Source organism: Aotus nancymaae, unplaced genomic scaffold, assembly GCF_030222135.1.
Source record: "Aotus nancymaae isolate 86718 unplaced genomic scaffold, 86718_ANA_hifiasm-v0.15.2.pri h1tg000019l, whole genome shotgun sequence".
Lineage (NCBI taxonomy): Eukaryota > Metazoa > Chordata > Mammalia > Primates > Aotidae > Aotus > Aotus nancymaae.
The window spans coordinates 49,388,571-49,410,609 of NW_026988431.1; the positions used below are offsets into that span (position 1 = coordinate 49,388,571).

Sequence of the window (22,039 nt, forward strand, 5' to 3'; positions counted from 1 at the left end):
GTTTTATGGTGACACCTACTAGGTTTCTCCACCATAAAGTGACTATTTTTCCTTTAGTAATTAATAAGCGTCTTTGGGAGATACTCGAAACTATGCAAATATCCTGTTTCTCATCAGGATGATGCTTAATTTTAGCATTCATTGGTGATCCCTGCCTGAAACCGGTACTGTTGTGCTTGCCAAGGTGATTTTCTATTTCCATAACACTTTCAACATTTGCAAAGGAAGAGGGCAGACTGCCATTCTACTGTAAAAAAAAAAAAAGGCGCTCTCTTCTTCCCCATTTATTAATTTATTTATATCAATATGAACTCAGATTCTGATTTAGTTCTATTGCTTATAATTCACTACTGGCATTATTTTTTACAGCTATCCCCAGCATGACCACTTTTGGAGCATCCTTGAGTCTTCTATGTCCTTTTTATTTATTTATTTTTTTTTACTGATTGGGAAGCATAATAAAGAAATTGGAAGAGCATGGCTCTTAGGTCTGCCAGTGTTTCCCTAGACTTTTACCTGGGAAGCCATCCTAATGTCCTAGTTGAATTTAAGCACCCTCCTTTCTCATCTATTCTGCATGGTGCTATCTTCTCTATTCAGCACTTATCTTTTCCTGCCTTGTTGTAGACAATAGCTCATGAGCGAAGGACAGCTTGGGAACTAATGCTCTCTGTCTCCACTGTTCTGTATCTGTCCTGTCAAATTCCAATATTGAAAGAGACTCCTGTGTCAAAGTTTCAAGGCAATGAAGGCCAACTAGGGAAAAGAGACTCTTCACATTGCTGTGTCACAGAGTAGTACCATGTGGTCACACACACTGAGCAGCCATCTATATGAAGTAAGTGACCTCAGGAGCATAATATGGTTCCCGTAGGGCCCCAAAGAAGTACAAGAGTTAACATTTCATTCCTTCAATGAAACCTGTTATGTTCTGTCAAAGCTTCCTGGTCACCTTACCGGTTACAAGCAACTTTGCCAATTTCTTTTCTTTTCTTTTTCCAACTTTTATTTTAAGTTCAGGCATACATGTTCAGGATGTATAGGTTTGTTACACAGGTAAATGTGTGCCATGGTGGTTTGCTGCACAGATCATCCCATCACCCAAGTATTAAACCCAGTATCCATTAGCTATTCTTCCTGATGCTCTCCCTCTTCCCACCATCAACCCTTCGACAGGCCCCAATGTGTGTTGTTCCCCACAATGTGTCCATGTGTTCTCATCATTCAGCTCCAACTTATAAATGAGAACACATGGTATTTGGTTTTCTGTTCCTGCATTAGTTTGCTAGGGATAATGGCCTCTGGCTCCATCTATGTCCCTGCAAAGAACACAATCTCATTCCTTCTTGTGGCTGCATAGTATTCCATGGTATGTGAGGTTGTGAAGAAAATGGAACACTTTTACACCATTGGTGGAAGTGTAAATTAGTTCAGCCATTGTGGAAGACAGTGTGGCAATGTCTCAAAGACCTAGAAGCAGAAATACCATTCAACCAAGCAATCCCATTACCGGGTATGTACCCAAAGGAATATAAATCATTCTATTATAAAGATACATGCACATGTATGTTCATTGCAGCACTATTCACAACAGCAAAGATGTGGAGTCAACCTAAATACCCATCAATGATAGACTGTATAAAGAAAATGTACGTACACACCATGGGATACTAAGTTTGCTGATTTCTGACTTGCTGAAGTGTTCTCTGTGAACAACAGCAGACTAGAGCCAGACTGCATGCTATCAAATCCCAGCTCCATCAATTACTAGCTGGGTAACCTTGAACAATTTACCCACCTATGTTGTGCCTCAGTTTCCTCATGTGCAAAGTAAGAATAACAATAATAACCCTATTCTGTAAGATTTTTGTGAGGAATAAAGTAGTTAATATGTCAAGTGTTTAGAACATCACTAGGCACATTACAAGTGCTATGTGTTAACTGTCATTTTTAATACCGCGGAAGATAAAAGACCCTTAATATTAATGTAAGGGAGCTTCACAAATGTCTCATGAAGATAACACAAAAATTCAGACCATAAAGAATTAGGGTGAACTAGGAGTCTGTGCCTGATGAATGTGCAGTCCCTGAGAAGGACCATACATTACACATTTTCTGTCACTGACTCCTTCCTGCTGCCCTTTGCCTCATAACCAGGTGTGTGTGTCCCCTGAAGCACAAGGAAATGTGTATGTGTGTTTAAGAGGTGAGTTTGGGAGGCAGGAGGTGAGTTGAAGAAGACACAGAGTAAACATGAGACATCTTTCTCCATGTCAGTTTTGTAAAGGAGTAATATTTGTAAAGATTTGTAAAGAAAACTATTATTATTGTTTTAAATCAAGTTCTTTATTATGGTGATATAGTTTGGCTGTGTCCCCACCCAAATCTCATCTTGAATTGTAGCTCCCATAATCCCCACGTGTCTTGGGAGAGATCTGATGGGAGGTGATTGAATCACAGGGGCAGGTTTTCCTATGTTGTTCTCATGATAGTGAATTAAGTCTCATGAGATCTGACGGTTTTATAAAGGGGAGTTTACCTGCACATGCTCTTTTACCTGCCACACATGCCTTTGCTCCTCCTTCACCTTCCACCATAATAGTGAGGCTTCCCCAGCCATGTGGAACTGTGATTCCATTAAACCCCCTTTTCTTCATAAATTACCCATTCTCAAGCATTCCTTCACAGAAGTATGAAAATGGACTAATACATATGGTATAGAACAGAATGTTTGTATACATTTTTATGATAAACCCAAAACTATCTAATACTATTTGTTTTTCTAGCCACTTTAGTGGGTTATGTAGTAGAAGCAATGTCTTACCATGATGAGCCTTGATAAATCATTCCTTAGCAGAAGATTCTAACGGAGAAAATAAGGGAAAACAACCAATATTATATGGGGAATGGGAAAGAGCCTCAGCAACAAGGAAAGCCCCAAAGAAATTAAGGGCCCCAGATACAACCAAATAATGTGTGGAACAATGAAATAGGTACAAGGAAAATAAGATGGGGCATCCCAGGGAAGACCCATGGAGACAGGACAGCCTCTTCTGTAACGGCCCTTGCAGTGACAGCTACCCAGCCACTACTGGGCCAGCCTCACTTTAACATATAGAGTGATAGATGCTTTATTTTAAAATATTAACTTTAATACTTAAAATATTAAGCTCCTCCTTACTGGGTAATTCACTGTTGAAAAACTAAGAAAAGCAGTCTATTCTAACATACCAAGTTTTAAACTTGCCTTTTGGTTAGTTACCAGATTCTGACAAATGTAAGTAAGTGCTGCAGAGCTAAAATGCATTTAAGGCTGCCAGTGAGCTGCATGAGCTAAGTGGAGGTTTTAATATCATTAAGAAAGCACCTCCCTCTAGATGTGCCATGGCACAACCAGGAAGGAAGGCCAGCTCTACACTATTAAAGGAGCAATGAAGACTGCTTCCTGTTACAGCATGAAACTGGATTTACCAGTAGAAAATCTCATTAGGGTAATTTTTTTTTTTACTCTTATCTAACTTCTGCCAAGATTCTTTCCTTATTCTTTCATCTACAAGACAGAATTCTTTTTAAAATAGTTAAAAGCCTGTCCCAAGAAGCTGATACACAGACAGTTGTATACATTAAAATCCCCAGACAGGATAATAGAATAAGAAGCTATGTGTCAAGATTCCACATCTGTCTATCTGACCAATAAGGATGACATTTACACAATTTAAAAGATCAGAAGTTTAAGACTTGAGTCAGATTCTGCAATGAAATGACAGATGCTTTCAAGTATAAAAATAACTGTTCCACTAATGAATATAGAAATACTAGATGCCATGTAGAACCAGTGGAGTTTGGTTAAATTTATTTTTTAGCAACTCAATGAACATTTGAAAACTATTCTTAGTGACTACTTTGCCTAATACATCACATTCTGATAGGCCCAAAGGCTTGTTTCTTCAATTGATATAGATACAAAGGTTCTTCAGAAAGTTTATGAAAAAAGTGTGCATGGACTGCATATTTATTTTATACCAAAATAAACTCAGACTAACTTGGTATAACATGTCTAAACAAGATCTAGTTTGAGGCACTAAGAAGGATAAGATGTCAGTTTGAAAAGAGCCCCTGTCAAAGCAACATGAATTCTGCTAAAATTAAAGCAACCCAAACATCAGATTTATAGTAAAGCTTTGGGTGAAAGAATAGTGAAATCATTGGTGCTTTATGAAAAGTTCATGGGGACAATGCCCCCAAAGAAACCAGCAGTTTACAAATGGATAACTCATTTTAAGAAGGAACAAGACAATGTTGAAGATGAAGCCCACAGCAGCAAACCATCCACATTGATTTGCAAGAAAAAAAATTCATCTTGCTTATGCCCTGATATGGTTCAGCTGTGTCACCAAATCTCATCTTGAACTGTAACTCCCACAATTCTCACATGTTGTGGGAGGAACCCGGTGGGAGGTGATTGAACATGGGGCAGGTCTTTCCTGTGCTGTTCTCATGATAGTAAATGAGTCTCATGAGATCTGATGGTTTTAAATACTGGAGTTTCCCTGAACGAGCTCTCTTTTCTTTGCCTGCTGCCATCCATGTAAGACATGACTTGCTCTTCTTGGCTCACTGCAACCCCTGCTTGCCAAGTTCAAGTGATTCTTGTGCCTCAGCCTCCCGAGGAGATGGGATTACAGGCATGTGCCAGCATGCCTGGCTAGTTTTTGTATTTTTAATATGTATGGGGTTTCACCGTGTTGCCCAGGCTGGTCTTGAACTCCTGACCTCAGGTGATCCACCCACCTCAGCCTCCCAAAGTGCAGGGATTACAGGTGTGAGCCACTGCACTCAGCCTGACTTAGTACCTTAAAGATGCTGTATTCGTCCATTTTCATGCTGCTGATAAAGACATATCTGAGACTGGGAAGAAAAAGGTTTAATTGGACTTACAGTTCCACATCACTGAGGAGGTCTCAGAATCATGGCAGGAGGTGAAAGGCAATTCTTACATGGTGGCAGCAAGAGAAAATGAGGAAGAAGCAAAAGGAGAAACCCCTGATGAGACTTACTAACTATCATGAGAATAGTAGGGGAAAGACCAGCCCCCATGATTCAGTTACCTCTCCCTGGGTCCCTACCACAACATGTGGGGATTCTGGGAGACACAATTCATGTTGAGATTTGGATGGGACACAGCCAACCCATATCAGATGCCAATTCTGCTGAATCTGCCCTATTCCAACCAAAATCCTTCCAAGTTTTTAAGATAATTTGATAAGCTAATTATAAAATGTATAAAAAGGGTAAAGGGCCAAGAAGAGCCAAATGACTCCTGAAAATGGGTAAAGTGGAAGGGAAGGACATCCCCTATCAAGGCACCAGCACTAATTATGAAACTTCAATAATTAAGAAAGGTACTGGCTATGGGAGAAATTGATGTAATATAATATTAATCCCTATAATAGATACTCCAGAAACAGACACTAGCATTTATAAAACATTGACATATGACCAAATAGTCTAGAAAATCAGTGGGAAAACAAGGAACTATTCAATAAATGGACATGAAAAAAGTGGCATTCTAGTTTCTATAACATGAAAAAAAAAATGAAACCAGATCCCTACCCTTACACCACACACACACATCCCCCCCCAACACACACACACACTCAAGATGAATCAGAAACTTAAGTGAAAAGAGCAAAACTTTACAAATTTTAGAAGGACGAAGAATTATTTTTCAAATTTTTACATTTTCATTTGTGTCAGGGAAATATCCCACATCAGAATAAGACCCATGTTCAAACCATAAAAGTTCCTTTTTTATAGACTGACTTCAGTAACATTGCCAAAAGAACCCCCTGGATGCTTAGAGGACCAGTGTCCTACAACCTAGTAATGATAAAACTTTTAGCTTTGCAAATGAAGATATAAGTCAGGTATCTTGGAAAGTTGCACAATCCTGTAATTTCGGTTCACTTAGGTTTGTTTGTTTAAATTTGTTCATTGCCTTGCTCAAGATAAAATTTAAAGTGATGGGTTTACTTTGGAGTGTTTTTAAATTTATTCAAATTCATTGCACTATTCACAAATCCTATGGAATTTAACATATGCAATAATAGCATTGCACTCTCTACTCATTGTGGATGCCACCTCACTTTTATCAGGATAGAATAATCTCTTGAATTACTACCATTTAGAATTAACCAAACACAGCAAACTGATCGCTTGGAATCACCAGGCTTTAGTAGGAAATGGTGGGGACATATTTAGATTATGTTGAAAGAAAGGTACCATTTTGTGAACCATATTCTACATAATTATTTCTTATAGCATGTCAGCAGGCCGTGGTAAGTCTAGGTGCGAAGCTGGAAAAACTGGAGGTGGTGATAAAAGAATTACAGAGAAATAATGAGGATAGAGTAGAAAGCTCTGCCATTGCTTTGGGCAAGTCACTTTGCCATTTTAATATAAATGCAAGATGAACAACTGCTGTCTTGCTAGGATTAAAGAGTACATGTCTGCTGGAGCAAGAAATAATATTAAAAGGATACAGCATCACATAGCCTCCCCTCTGTAGGGAGAGTTGAACAAGGAGTGAGCAGAGTTCCCAGGACAGCCTGTGGCTGTTAGGGAGAAGTCACAAGGTCAGGCTCTTAATCCCAGGAACTATTCTTACTGGCTTGCAAGTTCTACAAATGGGAATTTTAGGTTCTAAAGCTGTGTTTAATTAGAGATGAGGTGAAAGATAGAGGTGGAGGGAAAGATCACAGGGGAAATACCACAAAACTCAACAAGACCAAATAATCTCTCAACCTCCATTTATTTATTCTCTTATTTTTTTAATTGACGCATAATAATTGTACATATATATGGAGCACAGTGTGATATTTTGATACCCATATACAATGTGTGATGATCAAATCAGGGTCATTAACATATCCAGTGCCTCAAACATTTATCATTTCTTTGTGCTGGAAACATTCAAAATACTTTATTCTAGCTATTGAAAATAAAGAATAAACAATTGTTAAGTATAGTCACTCTACAGTACTACAGAACACTAGAACTTATTCCTCCTATATAACAGTAATGTGTTTATTAACCAGACTCTCCCTATCCTCCTTTCCCTCCCACATACCAGCCTCTAGTTACCAGTATTTCTCTGCTTCTATGAGATCAACTTACTTAGCTTCCACAAATGTGTGAGATAAATACGAGTATTTATCTTTCTGCACCTGGCTTATTTCACGTAATATAATGTTCATCAGGCTCATCCATGTTGCCACAAATGACAGTATTTAATTCCTTTTTATGGCTGAATAATATTCCATTGTGTAGCTATACCATATTTTCTTTATCAGTTCATCTGTTGATGAACACTTAGGTAGATTCCATATCTTGGCTAGTGTGAATTGTGCTGCAATAAACATGAGAGTGCAGATATCTCTTCAACACACTCATTTCCTTTCCTTTGGATATATAACCAGTAGTGGAATTGATGGATTATATGGTAGTTCTAGTTCCAGTTTTTTGAGAAACTTCCATACTATTTTCCATACTAGGTGTACTAATTTACTTTCCTGCCAACAGTATGATTTTCCTTTTCTCCACATTCTTGCCAGCATTTGTTATTTTTTTGTCTTTTTTATAATAGCCAGTCTAATGGGTGATATGGTATCTCATGCCTTTTTTTTTTTTTTTTAAGAGGCACGGTCTTCCTTGTTGGCCAATTGTATGCCTTTTTGGAGGAATATCTATTCAGATCATTTTCCCATTTCTAAATTGGATTACTTGGGTTTTTTGCGTTTTTTTTTTTTTTTTTTTTTTTTTTTTTTTTTTTTTTTTTTGCTGCTGAGTTGATTTCTTTGTATATTTAATTTCTTGTTAGATGAATAATTCACAAATATTTTCTCCCATTCTGTAGGTTTTGTCTTTTTACACTGTCGATTACTTCCTTTGCTGTGCAGAAGCTTTTTAGTTTAACGCAATTCCATTTGTCTATTCTTGTTTTTTGTTGCCTGTGTGTGCTTTTAAGGTCTTTACCATAAAATCTTTGTCCAGACCCATTTCCTGAAGCATTTCCTCTGTTTTCTTCTAGTAGTTTCATAGCTTCAGGTCTGGTCTTACATTTAGGTCTTTCATCCATTTTGAGTTGATTTTTGTACATGATAAGAAATAGGAGTATAGTCACTTCCTACATTGGGAATCACATTTCAACATGAGATTTGGGGAGGACAAACATCCAAACCATATTACTTGGTATTTAATTTTTTGTGACTATTGTAAATGACATTGCTTTCATGATTTATTTTTCAGCTAGTTTGCTGTTATTGTATAGAAATAGTACTGATTCTCATATGTTGATTTTGTGTCCTGCAACCTTACCAAATTCATTAATCAGTTCTAAAAGGGTTTTTTTCACTCATTTATGTTCTCAAGGTAAAGGCTGGGCTAAAGATGACCATTTTTCACCATGGTCTCCTGCATAGGTGATCTAGTGCTTCACTTTGGAACTCAGAGTTACTTAAAAACAACAGTTGCTGTTCAGGGCCTTTGGACTTGAGCTAAAAGTGAGACTAAAATTGTCCCATTTTAATAACCTATTTCACATTTTAGAATAAGGTTCTGAAATTACATTTGGGCAATATCAAAGGCTCACTTCAAACTGTCTAAAGTCAAGGAAAACCAGTGTGTGGCAGAGAGGAGAGGTTGAGGACCATGTGCTCTTTAGGGAGAGTTCTCTCAGGGTAACTACAGGGTAGAGGAAAATGCATTGCCTTTGGAGATATAAAGCTACATTCTTGGGTCAGAGTTTTGAAGAAGGTGCAATTTCTTCAGATAGAAGAAGTTTTACTGACTTGGCTCAGTGTGTGAATTCCTTTCTACTCTCTTGAATCTGTTCTGTTCTGATTCAGAATCAGTTTGGCCAATGACCTGATCCAGAAAGCATATTCCCTGTAAACTGCCCTGTGTAGACCACTCTTTCTCTAAGCTTTGACAGACCAGATGGAGACACCAGCCTTTTTTTTTTTTTTTGTCTCTCTTTTCAAGGAGTTTATCAGATTTTAGTCTTCTTCAAAAAAGCAGAGACAGCTCATATTTCCCAAGTCATGTATACTCATTATGAACTATAGCCATCTGAGTATTAAATGCAAAGGGATGGATGGATATAACCACACACAAGGCCTTACATGTTCACAAATACACAATTAGGTCAATTAAGTAAATACCCTGTTATTTTTCTCTCCCCAAACCATCTTCTCCTTCAATGCACTATGCACAGAGCCTCTCATGATGATTGATCACAGAACTTCAAAGCTAGATGGGGTTTCTAGACTATCTGCTGAGACCTGGCCCAAGTGACTTTATCTTTCTGAGTCTCAGGTTTTTCCTCAACGAAATTGGATTCCAATATTCCCACCTAAACAAGGTTAAGGTGGGAAGATTAAGTATATGCTTAATTAATATCAATCTGCTCATTTGCATTGAAGAAACTGAGATCTCAGCAAGGACAAGAGATGTCAAAGGTTACTGACTGTGATGGAGCCAAAAAAAAAAAACAATGTCTCCTGCATCCTAGCACATGCTCTGTAAGGCAAATGGAACCAGGCTCTCCTCAGACAGTCAGCAAACCTTTAAAACATGTGACTTGTGATCAATATTAAGGATGATATCATTTCATTTATGGTTATAAGTTTCTCATCCTCTGAGAAATGAGAGTCCTCTATCTCCAGGCACCAAGCTGAGCACTGAGAGAGAATTCTCCACAGCTCAGAGGAGGAAGTATTGATCAAAATTCAAGCGGATTCCTCTAAGCTGCAGAGAAGTACAATTATAAACCACCACCACCCACAAGCTTCTGAAGTTAAATAAATAAATAAACAATTTAAGGTAGATAAATCACAAACAGCTGAGCTGAAGTAAAAATTGTGCCTAGATCTAGGCCTATTTTTTATTAGTGTTAACAGCAACTCCTCTGATGAAACCAAATTTTTGCAATTCTTGCATTATACCAGTGATCTAGCTTCCACCTTGATCCTTGCCTCTTAAAAAAAAAAAAAATCTGATATCAGCTAGGTTGAACCATAGGATACTGTCAATATAAAACTATTGTGGGGTTCTAAAAATAGCAATTTCATTTGGTTAAATGTATAACATGTTAGTGTTTAAAGTGGTGCCTTTGCTTGTTAGATAATAGTTCTTCTTTCTTTTTTACATAAAAGTATAACACATATTTACTGAAAATGTGGAAAATTAAGAACAAAATTACATATAATTCCACTAAATAATACAATTATTATTTTGCATGTTTTTTCTCAGCATTTTGCAAGCATATTTAAAATATTTATAATTGTTAATAATATTCAAGCTTTTAATTATGCCTAAAAACTTCACTCCTAACCAGTTTCCTCATCTAGAATAAGAAGAAACTGCACTGGATTACCTCTAAGGTTTCTTTTGCTTTTATCATTTTGTCTCTATGGCTATATTAATTTGAGTATGTTTTTTATGATCAAAATACTAATTTATAATAAAGACATTCTTATCTTTAGTCCTTATGGCTTATGGTTCATACAGTACAACTATTTGCTTATAACTTTCAAAGTTCTAGGGAACATTTTGCAGGGAAAAAAAATTAAATGTGAGCTACCATTTTTTGCATGTGATCCAATTTAGAAAATCAAAATATCTATCAACCAAAATTGTTTTCACTCAGAACAAATAGTTGTATTAATTCCTTTGACATAAAATACATATTTTTAAAAACATTGATGGCCTACATTACTGAAAAAGATGTCCCCAAAATGTTCGAAGCTGGGCCTATTTGAGAAGAAACCAGGGCCATTTTCAGTTTGCATTACTATTTCAAATTCACAAATTATTCTCCACATGTTATCCTGTGTCAAGCTTCGAAAGAATTTCACAACATCCATATCATTTCTCACTTTACAGAAGGAAATGGAGTACTCAGGGAAACAAAATGGACCTGCAGCATTTGTAGGGAGCCACCTGTATGCTAAGGATATGGGGACTATGCGTGAGAACTGCGTGTGAGTGCTGGGAAGACATCACTAGATTAAAGAATAATGATTATTGGCTGGGCGCGGTGGCTCACGTCTGTAATCCCAGCAGTTTGGGAGGCCGAGGTGGGCGGATCACGAGGTCAAGAGATCAAGACCATCCTGGTCAACATGGTGAAACCCCATCTCTACTAAAAATACAAAAATTAGCCAGGCGTGGTGGCATGCGCCTGTGGTCCCAGCTACTCGGGAGGCTGAGGCGAAAGAATCTCTTGAACCCAGGAGGCGGAGGTTGCAGTGAGCTGAGATTTCGCCACTGCACTCCAGCCTGGCGACAGAGCAAGACTCTGTCTCAAAATAATAATAATAATAATAATAATAATAATAATAATGATTATTTCAACCTGAAAAGGAGTGCAGAGGGAGGATTTAACAAAGTGTTCCAATAGTTTAGACAGTTTTTCTCAAAGTTTGTGAGAGCTAATGAAAATAATACAAAGACCGTGGCTCATTGAAGGAGCCTAGGACCTGGATCTTGGCATTTTAATCAAATTTTCCAGGTGATTTTGATTCACACGAGAGCGAGAAAGAGAGTGTGAGTGTGTGCGCGCGCGCATGTGCACATGCATAGATATCATACTAGCTATGTACTAATGCAAATAACTAAAGATTATAGCATGAAGCACTTAGATTAGTTAAAATTGTAAAAGAGGAAATGTGGGAAGATGTTCGTACTCGTTGAAATGGCTTGCTTGGGAACGGTATCAAGCAGTGGTTCTCAAACTTTAGTGTGTATCAGCATTGCTTGAAAGGCTGCTTAAAACACAGATGCAGACTTTGTAATTTACTAGGTCTGGGGTGAGGCCCTGGGATTTGCATTTGTAACAAGTTCCCAGATGCTGCTGCTGATCCAGGAGCTACACTCTTGAGACCATTGGTGTAGACAAGCACATTCGTTCTAAATCCTGGCTGCGCACTAGAATCATCATCTGGGATGAGTTTTTAAATTGTCATCGATGTTGGGGCCTCATCCCCAAGAGATTCTAATATAATAGAATTTCAGTGGAGCCTGGGCATGGGTAGTTTGTAAAGTCCCCACTCCAGGTGTTTCTAATATGTAGTTAGACTTGAGAACCACTGCGGTTAAGGCTTCTGGAAGGTTGGGGAAGGAGTCCAGGCTAGGAGGGTCACATTAAGTACTGGGTTATCAGGTTTAATCACATTTGTCTGAGTCTCCTTTCCCAGAGGCAGGTGATGCAGTGCACTAAACTATCTTTCTAACATCCTTTCCCCACTCAGAATTGATATTCTACCTAGGAGGCTTTAAAAATGAATCTCCATGTTACACACCTAAAACAAGTGTAGAGAAGACAGTTGATTTTTCCTTTCAGCAATGCTGCCCTCTAGTGTTCTTAATTATTCAAATAATGTAAAAACCCACCTCGGTTCTTTCCTGTTAGTAAGCTAAATGAATTTTTCTCTGATATATAATTAAATTTTAATTCATGGCAACATGAATCTTGAAAACTTCAGCCTCTCAGTTCTCCTGCAGTTTCTCCCTGCTTTTGATGTTGCAGCCTCCTTCGAGGACAAGAACTCACAGAGGTCTCTTTTTCCCAATTCCACCAAGCTTTCATCTTCAGAGTCAAAAGCTAAGTGAGGAAAAAAACTACCAGCAACAAAAAGACCTGGGGCATTGGAGTGCCTTGCAGAGGCTCTCCTCACCCTTTTCTCATTTCTTGTATACAATTCACACCTCCTTTTTCACTTGGTTCACAGTTTATTGAGAATAGAATTCATCAAACAGGTGTTCCCATGTCTTCCCATGATGAGTTCTACAAACCTCCGTGGGTCCCATCATCTTGACAGAAGTGTCCTTCCCACCTCTAGGGGCTCTGCCCCTTCCCCCTCTCCCTTTATCAAGTCTCTCTCTCCCACTTCCTTCCCAGACCCCAGTCCATTTCATCAATAACTCCCTCTTCCTAGGTCACTCACAATGGCACACAGGCTTACTCTTAATGTCCTGTGATCCTGAATACCCTCAGCTCCTGTCCTATTTCTCTTCCAAACTTATTGAATGCATTGTCTTCAAAACCTCCTCTTCTTCCAGTCATTGTTCCATTGAGTGGCTTCCACTGGCTCCAGCCTTGCTTGATCCCATCACATCACTGACACTGAAGCTGCTTTTCGCATGGTCTGCAGTGACCTCCCTACATGTGGCCAAGTCCAAATACACGGTTTTGGGCTGTTCTGACATGAATGTCCATGGCCTTCTACCCTGTGGGCACAGCTCCCTCTGGAAGTGCCCTGTGCTCTTGGTCTCACACATCCCTGTGTGCCGGCTTCCCTCCTGCCCCTCTGGCTGCCGGCTTTCTATCATGGGTCCTCTAACCCCCGGGCCGGCCGTCAGAACCTTTTCTCTTTTCTCTCTATAGACTGTCCTTACTAGGCTCATCCATTTTCATGAATTTAAATATAATCAATAGACTAGTAACTAATAAATATGTATACCACCTCTGGCCCAGATTGCTCACTGTCTCACTTATCCAACTATTAAATAGCCACTCAACATCCCCCCTTTAGTATCACACATGCATCTCCATTTTTCGCAGGTCCAAAGAACTCTTGATTTTTCTCCCAAACCTGTTCTTCCTTCAGTCTCCCTTATCTCTATAAACAGCCAAATATCTGGGAAACAGCTTTAATTCCTCCCTTTCCCTGACCACACTCAGTCTGTCTGTAAGTACTGTGGATTCTGTCTCCAACTTATATTTTGAATCCATCCACCTCTCTCTCTGTTTGCTACCACCAACCTATTACAAATCACCCTCATCTCCTGCCTAGAATACAGCAATACTTTGTCAAGCTCTTCCTACTTCCTCCAGTCCTCCCTGTTACTACTGATTCTCCACAGCACAGAGACAGTATTCTGAAATGCAAACTAGTCTACCATCCCCTCACCTGATAAAATGCTAATGACTTCATTAAACCTTGAATAGCATACAAATGACATGGTTTGCCCTCTGCCAACTTTATGTGGTACCCCGTCCTCCTTCCCGCCCCCCGCCCCGCCGGTTGCTGAAACTCACTAAGTTCTGTCCTACCTCAGGGCCTAGGCACATGCTGTGCTATCTGCCTTGAATGCTCTTCCACTGTTCTTCTCATGGATGGCTCCTTTTTTATTTTTTATGCCTAAACATGATTACTGTTTAGTGAGACCTTCCTTACTTTACTAAATAGGTCTTCTCTTTCATTTCCTGTCCCAGTCCCCTATGTTATTTTCTTCATGACACTACATTTTATAATGACTTACTTGTTTACTTCACACAATTCTAAACTCCTTGAGTCCAGGAACTTGATGTATGTTTTACTCACAGATGAACCCAGCAACCAGCACAGTGACTGGCAAATATTAGGCTTTTAATTCCTGTGTGTTGTATAATTGACTGAATGTGCAGGAAGGGTCACAACTTCCATTCCATCTTCACTGCTCTCGTCAAGGACTCCCACGTGCCCAAGCCTCCTGTCAGCATTCTGTGCTTGTCTTACTTGGTGGCAGGGACAGAGTTAAGGGAGAGGCCAGGTCCAGTTCATCCTCTGTTAACCTCTTCTGTGTTTACCAGCATGTTTGATTGACCACAGTATCTCCAGCACCCAGAACAGCAGACACCTAGTAGATACTGTTGATTGGCTGAACTCCCAGCTCTGAATGACACAGGATGTGAAGGGAAAGGAAAGGAAGCTGGTGCAGTGATGGTGACATCCAAAGAGAGAATCCATCCGGGGCAGAGATTCATATTGTTTTCAACTTCTAGAAATGTTTATCATAGACACACATCTCCATTTGAATAATGAAACAGAAGAAAAGCAGTTCCTTACACTTTTTAAATCACGTATGTTTTATAAATGGAGAATGGACTTCATAGTTTTAGTTGCTGGGCAATAATTTGACATTCTAGAGTCTTTCTCCAAGAAAGAAAACTATTTTGCTTATACGCCAGCTTTTACATCTATTAGACACACAATGGTGAATGAAAATATTCCTATCTTCCAAATGAAGAAATCAAGGGCAAATAAAAATAGTTTACACAAGCCAAATAAGCAAAGAAGCTAAGACCCCGACTCTGGCCATTTCATTCCAAATCCTGTTCCCTATCAATTTAGACAGTGTCTGCTCATGAGAAATTTTTTTTAAAAAAAGTACATCTACTGCAACTCTACTTTGAGACAAGGATTTGGTTCTTCTGAAGGGCACTTAACTGACTGGTATTACTGAGAAATAGAAAAGCCCAAGTCCTGCGACTTTTTGAAAATGTCATATGACCAGGCATCCTGAGTGTTTAACCTACCTGCTTTGTAGAGGAAATCCAACCTTGTCTGTGAATTTTCACTAAATTAAACTTTCACTAAATTAAAGCTCACTTGTTCTGCAACATATCTGGCTGGTGCCAAGAGGATTTGCTCAGCTTCATCCTCTGGGGAAGGGATTCGTTTTCCTGTTTAGGAAACGTGATGTCGAGCTGCATGAGGCTGATGAGCACACTGGGTGGGACCACAAACAGGCCCCAATGAAATCAGTTATGTGGGTGTCTTAGGACAAAATTTGGTTCAAAGTGATCAAGGACAGGGTGTGTCATGGCAAGCTGTGAGCCACTGTGGCTTCAGCTGTTTGTTCAGCATTTAATATGTTTATCTTTCTGCTAAACGCACTGTTGTTGAGTCACCTCTATTAGAGACCCATTCTGTGTGAGGCCCAGCTCTGCAATTCCAATATACAAAGAAAAGCCTTTCGCCCTCTATGACCTTACATTCTACAAAGTCAAAACAAATGCTTTCTCTTACTTCTTACTTTAGTGAGAAAGGTACCCAGGCTCTTAAAAAGGTGAATCAAGTATTCTTTATTAGGCCAGGAACCGTCAAGCAATGAAATTAAAAGAAGAACTTAAAGTGATCATTATGTTTTCAGTATCATTTAGTGTTGTTGCTATAAAGGGAAAATGGAATGTCAGTTTACCCGAAAGTACCATCAGCCTCCAAACCATTAGTATTTCATGTCAGACTATAATGTTGTCATTAATATCAGACTAACTTTATTAATCAAACAAATGATTACACTAAGCTTCTAAGCTTTGGATAGAGGGGTAAAAATCACATAATTCTGAAAAGTAGATGAATTCATGAAATGCTATCTGTTTGACCTTCCATAGAAATTGTTCGAGCCATGACACATGTGATAAACCAAGGCATGGCGATGTACTGGGGCACCTCGAGATGGAGTGCCATGGAGATCATGGTAATTTAATTTCTGTTTTTAAGTGGCTATTGAATAGCTTATTATTGCTTTGCAGATGCCATGCATAAATTGTAAGATCTTTTGCAAACTTTTCTTACAATCACTATGGTACTAGAATTCTAGAATCAATTCCATCATTATAGAGATGGATATTGGAGCCGGAGCGCATCTGTTCAGAATACAACAGAGAATACAGCGTTCTCTGGTGGCCAGACGGTAAAGTGAATTTCACAGCTAATGAGATACATTAACAGAGTATTCTAGTTTCCTTATAAAAAACTGTATTAACTATACTGTTTATATCAAACTAGTTACAGATACTTTGATATGTTAGTCTAAGTCTTATTTCTTTAGAAACTTAAAAATAGTTAAACCACATTTTCTTTATCATAGTCTATAATTCACACTTTGACTAATTTGCCCCAGACTTAACTCAGTCCAAAACCTCCCAAATAATTAATAAGGATTTCCTATATTTCATATTGCTCTTAGTGAAATTGGTGGTGACAACTTTGCTTATTATTTGGCATCCTACGTGTTTCTTGGTTTGTACTGATTTCACCAAAGTAAACATTTCTCATGCATACAAATTACAGCAAAGCTTATTTCTCATAAGTATAAATTCTCATTCCTCTCTAGGAAGCCTATTCTGTGGCAAGACAATTCAACATGATCCCACCAGTCTGTGAACAAGCTGAATACCATCTTTTCCAGAGAGAGAAAGTGGAGGTCCAGCTGCCAGAGCTCTACCACAAAATAGGTAATCTTCAAAATAAAAGCTACTGAGTATTTTTAACAACAGGAAGATCACTGATTCCGGGGGGCGGGGCGGGGGGGCAGGGAAGAAAAACAGTGTTACCGAAATGCTTTCCTAAATGTCCGTAATTAACATAGACATTATAAGAACCGTACACTCCAGGCACTGTAGCAGAATCAAGATGTGTCTGCATTTAGTGTACAGGGTATTACTGATGAAAGCCAAGCAGAGTTGCAAATGGTGACTGATGTTTAAGCTGTACTTAGCAGGTGTTAAAAAAATGCCTACTGAATTAAGGGAAGAACCAGTAAATAAATTCATTTTCCATTGGTGCTTCCTCTAGCGCAATGCATCTCTGAGTGGACAATGACTACCTTTCTAAAAAATCATGGCTATATACATCTTTATCTACTACTCTGGGCCTGGCACTGAGATACGGGAAATTCAACAACTAACAAGTCGGGCACTATACGTCTGTGCAGGTAGAAGTAATGCCTTCAGAGAGAGGGGAAATATATATATATATATACCATATACACAAGAAATTTAGACATTAGAAAAACATGAATAAGCCACATTCTCAGGCTTATTTATCAAAAGTTTTCATAAATAACATTCTTCCTGAGAAACAGAGGTTCATATGAGCAGGAAAATGCTGGGAAAAAAGGAGAAAAAGATAAAAATTCAACAACAACCATAATAATTGTTATTACTGCTCTAATTTATTGAGTGTTTACTGTGTACTAGGTGTGTGCTCCTGCTGTGTACCATGCACTATGTCAGGCACTAAATGGACAAGGACAACAAAAATTCATGGATGAGCCACATATTTTTCAGGCTTCTTTATATGTCCCACTCCCAGGAACTGACAGTCCATGTTTCATTGGTTGATTAAAGAATGAAACACAATCTGTAAGCTCCTAAATTGTAATGGAAAAATGCATGCTGATATTAACTCATTTATCTGGCCAGCTTTTCCCTATAACCTACCAAATTTTGTTTAAACAGCCCCCTGTCCTTTTGATTCCAATTTGCACAAGCAACTTTCTAAATTTTTTCTTCTGTAGGGGTTGGCGCAATGACATGGTCTCCACTTGCCTGTGGAATCATCTCAGGAAAATACGGAAATGGGGTGCCTGAAAGTTCCAGGGCTTCACTGAAGGTATTTTTTCTCAATGCCTAGAAAAAAGCCTAGGGGCAGGAAGGAGGGGAAAAGATTGATAGTAACAGCTCTGCAGCAGCCTAGGGCTTCCCAGCTCAGGCAGACTGCATTGTCCGAGCCCAGAGCCTTCTGGAGGTCTCCACGCCTGGCCACGTATCAGTCAGCCCTTCATAATCTGCCCGTGTCAAATATTCTTTCTCTGGGGACAGGGGAAAAAGTGCCCAATGACCTGATTGGACTTGTAGGGCTCAAATCCCTACACTGTTATATATTCTTATATTAAAGAAAACATTCCATCATTTGAAACTGATAAAATGTAAAATCCCTTTTCTATATAAGAGGATCCTTGTATTATTTCCTTTTCTTGACAAAACAAAATGTAAGCCATAGAGGCTTAATCCATATGAGGCCAACAGCTGTAGCTGAGTGTGGTTGACACTTTTATTGTGTGTTGGGGAAAGTGGGTTAGAAGGGAAAACTTCAGGAGACAGATACATAGCAAAACTTCTATCACTTAAGGCAGCTTAAATTCTGCTCTGAAGCAAAAAGACATTCAAGACCATTGACACAAAATTACCTCCATTCAGGATATCTTGATGACTAATTTATTGGAGAGTACTCCAAACATCTCTCCTTATTAATAACAACATGCCTGTTTTTAAAAACTTGGTAGAATGTGTAATAACATTAGAATCACAAATTACTCTGTAATGTCAAGGGAGAGAGAATACAGGCATTTAAAAAATTCAGACAAACCAGAGTCCTTCAAGAGGAAGTACAGGCCTGACACACTCTCTTGCCTCCATCAGCACTAAATTATTGGGAAAACAGCTCAAGTCAAGTCTGAACCACCAATCCTTTAATCATTGTGGCTGTGGCCACCATGAGCTTCCCTAATCAGAACATTTTCAAGGTTCTAGGTCTTTGACTTTCCTTTCTGTCTATAACAGTTGAGCTTTTGCTTATTTGTTCTCTAAAATAATACAACATAAATATCTCCTAAAGCATGATGATATGGTCCCATTTCTAGTTTTTGTATTATTACAAAAAACAATTATCCCAAAATAAGGTCTTGCTTTTGAAAATTAAAGATTGTTCTGAAACAAGTCTAAACAAATCAACAAAGACTAAAAGCATCTTAGGAAAGAAGGTATAAAAGGAGGAAGGCAAAAAGGGAGTGAAGAAGGAAAAAATGAAAGAAGGGAAGCACTGAGAAATTACAATTTTACTGAGTACTTACTATGTGCCAAGCACTGAGCTAAGTGTTTTCATTCATCAACTTTTATTCTCACTAAGAGAATGGATACAGATGACTTTTCGTCAGCTAAGTATGTTGCCGTATGTTCTTTCAGAAGCTTGCTGAAAAATTCAAAGCACTTCTATATATGCTGAGTGTCTGTTCTCACAATAACCTGCTGAGAGGTAGACCCTTTTCAGATGCAGAAACTAAAACACAAAGACCTTAAATAACAATCCAAGACCATAAACTCATAACAGAAAAGGTTGATATTAGAACCCAGGTTTCCTGGCTCTTAATTAATTATCTCCCTCAAAGACATCTTTATTTCCCTTTAAACCCAGGTTTTTAAAGGAGGAAGAAATAGCTATGCTGTATTTGGAGTGCATGATTGTCTAACATCCATCACTGTTTGAGAAAATCTTGCAAACAGCTGAAAAAGCTTTCACAAATTCACTAGTGAAAGAAAAAAGAAGACAAAAAAAAAAAAAAAAAGAGTGACAAAATGTTTGAAGGTGGCTAAACCCAAAAGCAGCTTGGGAAATATTTCTATTGCTGACTTTTATAAAGTCAACTCTGTATCTACTGGAACATCCTTAACAGTAAACATTAAGAGCTCTCAACAGATGAAAGGTGGCTGATCACAAAGTATGCTTCTTTAGAGCTCTGCAGATTCTCAAGGCTCTACATTATCAACCTGAGTGCTTCTGCAGTAATATATGTGCACTTAGGAAAGCCACTTGAGTATAGTTACCAGAGCAAAAAAATAAAAAATAAAAAAAGTAAAGGAAGCAAATATCAGAGAAACCTTAGGAGTGAATAAGGATACCATGAAAGAAAGAAAGAAAAAGAAAAAGGAAGGAAAGGAGGGAGGGAGGAAAGGGAGGGAGGAAAGAAGGGAGGTTGATTAAATTAAAAAATAGATAATCTGGGCAAGTAGATAAATAAGTTGGTAACGTTCATCTCACCCTAAAAGAGAATAAGTAAATAGTTTGTGTTTCACATTGGCTATTGTTATACTGATAAGATTAAGATGTTAATATTTTGCATCTGTTGTAGTATTGAACAGCCGATGAAGGCTAAATTAACTCAGCATGAAAAATACCTATCTAGGGCTCTTTTAGAAAGTAACACTACCCAGGGGATTTTCTGGGCTCCGTCATCTGCCCCCACTACTCTAACGATGATTTCTAAATTTGTGTTATCAGCTCTGACTTCACTGCAGAGCTACATAGCACTCCTTCTTTGTGTCTATTAGACATCTCCAAGTGGAAGTCCCATGGGCATCAGTCATGCCTAATGGAATCTATGCTCACCCCCAGAACCTGCCATTCTTTCTTGCTTAACAGTGCCTCCACCCATCCATCTAGTTAGTCAGAAGCCAAAGCATTATCTCAGACTGCCTCCTTTCCTTCCTTATTACTGTTCAACAAGGCACCAAATCCTCCAGACTCTATCTTGACTCTAAGGTCCATCTTGTGCACAGCCCTTGTTCAGATCTTCACCATTTCTTACCACATTTACTGGAGTAGCCTCCTATCTGGGCTCTGATTTCCTCCCCTTTTCTCAACAACCCACCATTGCGACCACTTAATCTTTCTAAAATATTAATTTGACCATATCATCAACCTGCTTAAAATCCTTTAATGATTTCCCAATCATTGGTTATAGCACAAAGCCATAACTTCACAATAAAGCATTCAAGGAAATTCCCTTGGGATGTAAGTTGAGCCTATTTTTCCATTTGTGTCTCCTGTATCATACTACTTCATTTTCCATGCAAATACACTGCACTCTCCTTTGCCTCCCAGAAATGTCCTTCTTTTCATTCTCCTGCAGAATCCCTTAGTCCTAAAGACAAAGCTTGGTTGTTTTCATCTGTATGAAGACTGTCCTAACTTTATAAAACTGAGCTATTTGTACCTTCTCTACTATTCCATTAATACTTCTTACAGAGTCTTCTAATTCTCTGGTTGCAAGTAACAAAACTCAATGAAAACTAATCTGATCAGAGAATGGGAACTCCATTGGTTCACAAAGACAATCCTTGGGAAGTATGGAGTGGCCTCAGCAGTGACTCCATCCATGGACTTGTATATTGTCAGGACTTTCGATCTCCTCTATTTCTCTCTGCATGTGGGTATCATTTTCTTCTGTTATAAATCGGTCTTCTTCACAAGGCCAGGAGCAGGAAAGCTGGTGGTCACAGGCTTACATTTCTAAAGGCATGTAACCTAAGATAAAAGTGATCTTTTATTTACCAACTTCAGTCCAGAGAAGACTGGCCAAGCTTAGGTCATGTGCCAACCTGTGAGACTAATGACAGTGGCCAAAAGGATAAGGTACTATGATCAGCTCAGGTTATGCACCACTTTATCATGGCATTTTCCATTAGAAAGCAGTACAAACACAGATCGTAAGGAAATCATTGACGGGGTGGAACACTAACAACAACAACAACAAAAACACTTCCCCAGTTACTAGGAAATGATTTGTGAATACATCTAGGACAGAAACAGAAACCTGCTCATCTGACTCATCACAGAGCCTGATGAGTACACAAGAGGTACTTAAGTCT

The 22,039-nt window shown here is 38.7% G+C and overlaps 1 protein-coding gene across 3 annotated transcripts in view; it reads left to right on the plus strand.

The window, feature by feature from the left end:
- The window catches only part of KCNAB1 (potassium voltage-gated channel subfamily A regulatory beta subunit 1), a 370,457-nt gene that overhangs the window by 333,885 nt on the left and 14,533 nt on the right, over positions 1 to 22,039 (plus strand). For all 3 annotated transcript variants that reach the window (XM_064378850.1, XM_012447348.3, XM_012447349.3), the window contains 3 exons: positions 16,220 to 16,305; positions 16,945 to 17,065; positions 18,130 to 18,224. In XM_064378850.1, coding sequence (XP_064234920.1) covers positions 16,220 to 16,305; positions 16,945 to 17,065; positions 18,130 to 18,224 — 302 coding nt within the window. The remainder of the gene's footprint in view (positions 1 to 16,219; positions 16,306 to 16,944; positions 17,066 to 18,129; positions 18,225 to 22,039) is intronic.